This window comes from Tenebrio molitor, chromosome 9 (assembly GCF_963966145.1).
Source record: "Tenebrio molitor chromosome 9, icTenMoli1.1, whole genome shotgun sequence".
Classification (NCBI taxonomy): domain Eukaryota; kingdom Metazoa; phylum Arthropoda; class Insecta; order Coleoptera; family Tenebrionidae; genus Tenebrio; species Tenebrio molitor.
In genome coordinates, this window is record NC_091054.1 from 6,344,846 (window position 1) to 6,354,061 (window position 9,216).

General features: G+C 37.9%; 1 protein-coding gene across 5 annotated transcripts in view; it reads left to right on the plus strand.

Moving 5' to 3' along the window:
• Positions 1 to 8,545, plus strand: part of LOC138139413 (cyclin-dependent kinase-like 4) — a 26,767-nt gene extending 18,222 nt beyond the window's left edge. For 2 of the 5 annotated variants that reach the window (XM_069059675.1, XM_069059676.1), the window contains exons 2-7: positions 6,004 to 6,199; positions 6,241 to 6,446; positions 6,661 to 6,952; positions 7,006 to 8,046; positions 8,097 to 8,182; positions 8,393 to 8,545. In XM_069059675.1, the coding sequence (XP_068915776.1) occupies positions 6,091 to 6,199; positions 6,241 to 6,446; positions 6,661 to 6,952; positions 7,006 to 8,046; positions 8,097 to 8,182; positions 8,393 to 8,479 (1,821 nt within the window). In that variant the 5' untranslated portion in view covers positions 6,004 to 6,090 and the 3' untranslated portion in view covers positions 8,480 to 8,545. Of the gene's footprint in view, positions 1 to 6,003; positions 6,200 to 6,240; positions 6,447 to 6,660; positions 6,953 to 7,005; positions 8,047 to 8,096; positions 8,183 to 8,263 lie in introns of all 5 variants that reach the window. The other 3 variants (XM_069059671.1, XM_069059672.1, XM_069059674.1) reach the window with 2 other exon arrangements.
• Positions 8,546 to 9,216: the final 671 nt, after the last annotated feature.

Here is a 9,216-nt window from a genome sequence, read left to right on the forward strand (position 1 = left end):
TGTTTACGCTAGTCTGAAATATTCTATACAATTTTGTTCTGTTTGCCGTAGTTTTGCGTTAGGGAAACGTAATACGGTTCAATTTACGATGAAGTAATTTCCAGAACTTTTTTTTCAACAATTTTCCGAGTGTTTCCTCCGGTTCAAGTATAATAATATAATTAACGATATTTTGTAATGTAAAATATTAGTGCTGTCTTCAAAGTATGTACTGCCAAACCAGTATAAATAAAATGAACGATAAAGTTTGAAATCACCGGAAAGAACTGAGACAGGTTAAATTTATTATTATTGTTTTATTACAGTAAATAACAATTTTACACCAAAACTGTTCGCCTCATTTATTCAAAGTGAATGTACAATCTTCGGAGTTTGCCTGAACCACATCTGGCACCCCTAAGTTTACCTGATTATGCTAGATAAAATCAGAAACAATAAAATATTTCCGACTGTGTCAAAAATTGTTTAGCAACGTGTGCATTGTCTATGCAAATTTTGGTTTGCCCGCGTAACAAGACTTTGCAGACAGATTTTGACACGCAACTATAAAATGTGTCAACATTGAATTCCACGTCACACCAAGAATATATTTACATCGTTCAGAAGGCGAAACTTTTCGGGGTTATACTTTCAATGCAAAAATATGACCATGTTAATACCGAATTTTTCTGAGAAGGCAATTTTTTTTGTCGCATGTGGCACATTATTTAGTAATAATCCATTTTTAGTCGACGAGAAATTCCCACTTCGGCCATAAACTCCGAAATAAAATAAATTGCAACGTAGTGTCTAATTTTTTGGGGCTTAATTACTTTATTACGTCGGCAAGGGTCGAGGACAAACAGTCCGAAACCAGGAGTTGCAAATCTGCCACTTAATATTTTAGTGGCCAATAAAAATTTTCGTTTGCAGATGATAAGCTGCAGCTGAACTGGCGAGACTCATATCGGTAGAAAATATTATCGTTTCAGAGAATTGAAACTCCATATTGGATGCACGTTTTTATCGTGTTTGTGAAAGAAACGAGGAAAAAAATAATGGCTTAATAAATAAAAAACAATTTCAAGCGATTATTTGACATTTTAAAATCATCAACAATTAAAATAAGACATTTTTAAGTAAAAGAAATAATTTTAAAATTTTTGTAATTTAATAAAACCTTAGGTTCTTGGTGCAAAGAAGCCATCGATTTCATTAATGTCATCGGAAACCGATTTATTGCGGAATCAAGCGATTCAAAATCAAAGAAATTCCTTCTTGAGAGGATTTCCTTTGCCATTCAACGTGGAAACGCTGCAAGCATTCAGGGCATTGTTATCGGAAATTTTTGTATTGTAAAACAAAAATGTTATGTACTGAAGTTGATTAATTATATAATTTAATAAATAATACATATTTTGTTATGAAAATTTTATTATAAACTAGCTTTTACCCGCGGCTTTGCCCGCAAATTTCAGAATGTTTTAAAATTATGTTTCTACTTTCATGTATTGTGATAAACGCAGTAATTTCAATATGAAGTTTGTCTTTTTACGAAGAATAATTAAAACTTTACTGTAGACTACTTTTTTCTTCGACTATATAAACAAAAAGATCAATACGATAAGAAACTAACACTATGATCACTTACCAATTCATGAAAATAGGCCAACATAACACTTTTATTTTCAGTTGTAACCTTATTTAGATCTTCCTATTGTTTGATTGTCTCGTTTGATTTCAGATACCTGCCTTTTGATTTTTCCGGTATTAAGCTATTTGAAGCTTGTTCTGCTTCATTTAAGACATCTTCCGGTAAACCACAATTGAAACACATTTTGCGAAATTGCTACTTTTATAAACAACCAAATGTAACTATGACACCTGAACATATCATGCAAACGCGATATCCAACTCGAAAAAACTTTTTTTGTGCTTAACAGGCTTAAAAATGATAATAGGGGTTGCTTTTAGTGGGTGTCAAGCGGCGAAGGTGACGATGTACTCAGAGGATGAAATAGGGGTGAAGCGGCGAAGGTGAGGGTATTTCCAACTCGAAAAAACTGTCTTTTTTTCTTAACAGGGTTGAAAATGGTAGTAGGGGTTGGTTTTTGTAAAATTAAAGTAGACAGTAATTTTCTTCTTGTTCTGAAGATCAAGTGTACAAAATTTCATCAAGATCGGAGTAAAACTGTAGATTTGCATACAAAATTTACAAACAAACAGACAGTCAGTTTTATATACCGGGTGTATTATGACAAACCTTTGGTGCTATAACTTCTTTATTTTTTCTTCGATTTTAATAAATGATATGTCAAACAAAATCGTTTTAAATGGGCTATAATTTCAATTGTTCTTGAGTTCTGTTTTTGACAAATGATAGTCAACTTTTTTTTTTCAAATGGCACTATTAACTTTTTTTGCTCAGTTTTATAGAGATTTTTATTTTAAATATGAAAATGTAAATAACCATGCTCATGCATAGAAACAAAAAGAAGAAATTAAAAAATGATGTATTTTTTTTAAATCAAGCAGCCACATTAAACAGTAATAAAAGTGCATTCTAATTTTGCAAAGTGACTAAGACAATGTCTATTTGACTCCGGCCGATAACAGAGATGATTTAATAAAAAGAATCGTAGCAGTATGTGAACAAATACCACCAGAATTTTTATTAAACGCTGCAATGGGCGTCGGTGGAAGGTGTCGAATCTGCCTTAGAGAGAATGGAGGTAATTTCAAACATTTGCTGTAGTAAAGTTATGGTTACTTGATTTTTGGAAATTCAATTTTTTTTATTAAAAACAAATTTTTTATTTTTTATTTTAATGTTTGTGGATTCAGAAGATAAATATCTATCAGAATAAAGATAAAAAAATATACAGTGCAACTTAAAAAAACAAAGTTAGCTGCGGTCTGTCAAAAAATATAATGTTAAAAAAAATCATAGCATGTCGGGCTCTAGTGTTTCTAAAACGATTTTGTTTGACGTATCATTTGTTAAAATCAGATAAAAAATAAGGAAGTTATAGTACCAAAGGTTTTTCAGAATACACCCGGTATATAGATGTAATAGTTATGTTTTTGTTTTAATTATCGATTTATTAATGGATTTTCCGCTAATGAACTTTTTTTTTATTTACCAAGCTTTTTCTTGTAATTTGAGCACATTTTTTGATTTTTACAAATAAAAACAAAGCATGTAGTTCATTTTCAAAAGAAAACATTCTGTAGTTTTTACGTTGTAATAGGCTATTAAATGGGGGAAGTTTATTCTACAACCTTTAAAGCCACCCTTACTTGTTAACTTTCATTCAAAAATTAATTCAGAACCTCCACCTTGTCCTACTTCTAAAAAGTGGGAAAGAATCAAACGTTCAACTTCAAAGAAAGTAGATTCAACTCTTATCGTAAAAATTCGTTATTTATAGTGAGTGGGAAGTAGTTGTTTATATAAAAATAATTTGTAGCAAGAACACACTGTTATAATTTCACTTTATACAAATAAATAAATGCCTCGTCTGGTGATTTGTTTAATTATCAAATAATTAAAATATACTTGGGTGAATGATTAGAAATAAAAATAATATTTGTTTGATCTAAATGGAATCAGATGGAGGACTTCTTTGAATTTATTAATTATTATTAACGTGTCATGACACAATACAAATTTGTCTTGTTTCAGTTTTAATTTATTTGTAATAATAACAGCTAAATAAATTAAAATATTCACAAAAGAAAAAAAAAACTCGTGTAAACAATACAAACATTTTGACTGGGCGAGAAGATTTTAAAACCTTTTATGTCCGATCGGGCGATTTTTGCCTACTTATGGACTAGTTTTTAGGGCGTAATTCAGTATATTATAGCCCGGGGCTGTAAAAGTTTTTACCGCCCTTGTTTATGCCGTTACTACAGTAATAACAATAACTGGCTTATTCCACCTTCCTGATTTTTGTGTCGTTATTTTAAAATTGAATCTACCTAAATTATTATAAAATTCAAAACTTCGACCGGACATAATAGCTATTTATGCACCAAGGGCGTTACAACGATGATTACGCCCGGAGAACGATGAATCCAGCTCGAGGGCTTTAGCCCGAGAGATGGATATCGTTCGATGGGCGTAATCATTCGGTGACGCCGTGGTGCATACAAGATTTTATTTTTCACTATACGTGTTCTTTAAAAAAAAAAAAATTGGCATCTTTGCAATTATGAATTGATGAGGGCGTTATGAATTCATTACGCCCGCTTATTCTTATTACGCCCTGTTTTATTCTCCGGTTGTTATGGACATGTTTACGTATTTCGTATCCTAGGAGTTATCATGCAATTATACTAAAGTGAAAAATAAAATTTTGTATGTACACTTCTATTCAGAAAAAAAGCGTACAAGTAGTGAGCACAATTTTGGCTAGATTGCCATATCGTAAACCTATCTTTTAATTGTTGTTACTTAGAAATCCGTGATGATAGCTGGATTTGATCGATGTATTCTTCAGAGATTTTAATGTGTATAAATGTTTTGCTTTATTTATTAGGCATGTATTACCAATTACTACAAGCACAATTCAAGCTTTTATTCACAAATTTATGGAAAAAGGCAACTTTCAACAATCTAACAACAATTTAAAAATTTATAAAAAACAGTGTTCACACATTTGACATACGTATCTACAAAATGTCAGTAATACGTTTTCTTGGAAACGATTAATTAATTTTATCCCCATTTACAGTAGCTCTCAATACGTGTACGCTTTTTTTTTTAATAGAAGTGTACCACGGGCATAATTAGCGTTTGTGACCCTAGCGCGTCACACCGCCGGCCACAAACGCCTTCATTACGCCCTTAATACATAAAAAACTATTAAGAATTTTAGAAAATTGTAACAATAGCGCCCCCCAATAAGTTTTGAGAAAATTTCTGTGTAATCAGGTAAAACAGAAAAGAATCAACATCTTCAAAAATGTGTTAATTTGGGCCGCTCCACGTTTATTTTCATAGAAAATGAGCTAAAAAGCAAATATGTAAATAAATGACGAAGAAAATGAAGCAGCCACCCTTCAATCAAACAAAATTATAGTGAAATTAAGACTCATTAGCTAACAACCCCTGTTAGCCGAATTCTGAAAGCCGTCGACTAATGACAGTCGATAAACATAACGGGACTTATCAAGTGCGAGTGATTTGTTCACCATCATATTGTCATATTTTTTCACTGCTTTTCCTGGCACACTTTTTTGTTGTGAAAGTCCGTTAACCCGTCAAGTTTTGTGTCCGATAATTTATTAAAACCTCGCCTAATACATTCATACCAGAACACCAATCATAATCCAACCCCGGATATCAACAATCGCCGACAAATAAATAATTCAAAGCAAACAAAAGAGCGCCGTTGCTTTTGAAATAATTACCCCTCTCTCGTGGAGACAACCCGCATTGCGTGTCTGTCTTGTGGTCAGTCTAACCGTGGTCAGTCGGGGGTGAACGACCCCGCCGCCGTCTTTTCACCCTCTTGCTTGGGTGTTTCAGCGTGTGTGGAATTTTTTCCAAATTTCAGCCAACCACACAAATTGGTTTCGGCTGAAATTCGTGACTGAAAAACTCGTAAATAGAGATTAAATGAAAAATCAATTTTTAACGACGGTTTCTATTTTCGTCGGCGGTTTTACATGAACGTTCAGGTTTCATCGTCGATGAATTATGTCTAAATACGAAAAACGGACGACCGAACGGCCATATTAAAACCGTATCGATCGGACAATATCGTTATTAAGATAAATTACATGACATGACATGACTCGGATAAATTTGATGGTAATCCAGCGGATTAATTTTGATGTTATTGTTTGGGGGGGTGGTTCCGGCGAATTCGAGCGGGGTTAACGGGTCAAGCTCCGTACACGTTATCGGCGCTTTCGAGTACCGCCCCCGAAGTCGCGTGCGAAAATGAAAATCGAAAAGATAAACCGACGGCGGCGGGGGCGGTTTCGAGCGGTAATCGAAATTTTCCATTGCAGATGAGTTGAAGGATCGCCCTGGCAAAACATGGACAAATACGAACAAATATCCGTCGTGGGGGAAGGTTCGTACGGTTTGGTGATGAAATGCCGCCACAAAGACACCGACCAGATAGTGGCCATCAAGAAGTTCCTGGAGACGGAGGAGGACGCCACCATCAGGAAGATGGCGTTGAGGGAGATCCGCATGTTGAAAGTGAGTCGAGGGGGTGGTCGCCCGGTGGAGTATAGATCGAGGTACTTTCCAGAGACTGAAACACGAGAACCTCGTCACGATGATCGAAGTGTTCCGCCACAGGAAGCGCTTCTTTCTCGTCTTCGAGTTCCTGGAGGGTACCGTGTTGGACGAGCTGGAGAAGATGCCGGGGGGGTTGGGTGACGAAAGGTGCAGGGAGAGGATCTACCAGGTCACGAGGGCCATCAACTACTGTCACAGCAATCACGTGAGTGGTACTTTGTCTCTTTCCGATTTCAAGTTGACTTGCGACGGTCGCACTTGTTGTCATGGTAACGGCGCAAGAGAGAAAGATGACGCATATTGGTAATTAATGTGTAGGACAAAGATAGCTACACATTTGCGCTGCACCACGACTTGAAATCGGGGCCTTGGTCTTGGAAATATTTAGGGAAGAAAGTAAAATATCTTTTTTTTGACAGATCATCCACAGGGACGTGAAACCGGAAAACGTCCTGGTGTCTTCCCTCGGCGTTGTCAAACTCTGTGATTTCGGTTTCGCCCGGCTGGTCTGCATCTCGGGGGAACCTTGCACGGAATACGTGGCCACCAGGTGGTACCGCGCCCCCGAGCTCCTCGTCGGCGAGGCGAACTACGGTGCGGCCGTGGACATCTGGGCCATAGGGTGTCTCTTCGCCGAAATGATGACCGGCGACCCTCTCTTTCCCGGCGAGAGCGACATAGACCAGCTCTATCTCATCGTGAAAATGTTGGGTGAGTCCCCCCGCCGTCCCACCCCCAAACGAGTCAACAATTCACGCTCGCAGGCAAGCCGTGCCACCGCCACCAGCACCTGATGTCTCGGAGTTCCCACCTGCGGGGAATGATCAAGTCGGCGTCGAACGAGACCGACCTCTACAAACACTTCCCCAATTGGCCGCTCTGCGCCCTCGAGTTCCTCTCCAACTGCATGAAGATGGACCCGCACGAACGCTCCACCTCCGAAGAGTTGCTCAAGAACAACTATTTCGCTCACGACAGGTTCCCGCAGAAGTTCCTGCCGGCGCTGAGGGAGAAGGTCAACACCGAGTTCAACAACAATCCTCTGTTGAGGAAGTACAAGACTGAGATTTTGATGTCGACGGATAAGAAGGAGGCGGAGGCGAAGACGAGGAAGAACGACCAGATCAGGTGGAAGTTCAACCTAGCGGAAGGTAGCGTCAAGAGGAAGTACGGATATGACATGTTCAGCGCGGATCCAGACAAGCATCTGATCAGCCTGTCCAAGACCAGTCAGAGGTTGAGCGTGGTGCAGAAGTCCGGACAAGGACTTGTGAAGCAGGCGTCCGTCCAGACCTCCTCCAAAGAGAAGGAGCAGAAGAAGGGCAACGGGAGCACCGCCGAGATGCAGATGTTGGAGAAGTCTCTGGAGAGTCTGGTGAAGTTCACCGCGAAGAACGAGTCCACCAGGCCCGTGTCCGTCCAAAAACAGGACGGAAACGGGGACAGTCCCCTGTTGCCACCTTCCCCGCCGCAGTTCCAGTCGCTCCAGCAGAACTTCACCGACCTGAACAAATCCCCGAACGTGTTGCACCCCAGCATAAACAATATCAGTTTCAACAGAGACCCCCCGAAGAAGTCTCCCAACTTGTTGCAGACTTTGTCAGTGAAATCTAACCTAAACCAAGTGCCTCTGTTGACTAACCCCAGGACTCAGTTTCTGAAAAAGTTCGAACGGAACGTCGCCGCAGACGGCAACGGCGAGTCGGGAAGTGGATGGTTGAGCAGTTTCTCCTCGACCGGTGTCCAGAAGAAGAAAGAGCAGAAAGCGAGGAACGACGTCTTCACGCTGCCCAATCTGCCAGGAGGTGAACTGTCGCGTAGAGGGTGGTGACGGTGTTTTATTCGATTGTTTCAGCCACAAGCAGTCCCAACAAGAGTAATAACAAGAAGAAGAACCCCTCCGAAGCGGAGCTGCTCCAGGCCAACATCACAGTGACACCGGTAAGTGTGCGGGCGAGTAGGCGGAGTGTTTCCCTGACATGTAGTTCCACCCTCTATACTAACACCACGATTTTCTTTCAGAGAATACAATCATCTACCTCACAAAAACTCTCACCATCCAAAAACTCGAGTAGTTTTCCTCTGATGTGATTTAATATTTTTGTTTTTTGTACATAACGGTCGGTCGTTTAAAAGTTGTTTTCATTTTAGGCCTACAGATATAAGAAAGCTAAAAGGAAACTCAATATTTTGGATATTTCACTTCCTTTGTCTGTTAAAGAAAAAGGAGAAATTTAATTTTTTATTATAGACTCAATTATTATTGTACCATGTTATATGATTTAAATAAAAGGTATATTTATAGACGCTTCTTTCATCTCTTCCATTTTCTTTTTGTCTTTTTTTACAATACAGGGTGGCCGAGTCAAGGTCCATTTCGTTTTTGTGTTTTTGTTTTTATTCGTACATTTTGTCGAAGGGCGATCTGCTGTAGAAAAGTTTTTTTTTCACGAGTGATAATGAGCCCAACGAAATTGAAAATGCAACCCACAATACATTTGCAACGCTAACATAGTGATTTGGTTTTTTTTTTATTTAGAAAACGTAAAACACAGTTAACTGCAGTTTCCTAAATTTTGATAAAAATGTCAAATTCGTTTAATGAAATTGTGAAAAAACAATAGTTATTTGTACAAGTTATGAAAGTCATATTTTTTTTTATGAATTTGCAGTTTAACAAGTGGAAAAAAGATTTTCATAACGTGTAGTAACTACACACTATTTTTTTTTTGTTATCGATGTACAGTCGCGAGTAATAAATTTTGGTCGTCAAGGTCATTTTTTGACGCAATCGAAAATGCTCCATTATAAAATAGTCGTAAATATCATAACCTATCATCATGTTGTATGACATTAATTGTCATTTTTTTCTCATTTTTTTTTGACACTGTTGACATGGGCATAATCAGGCAGGGATTATTTTTAAATTTGTGACAATCTAACCAAATTTTGAAATGACATTGACGACCAAAATT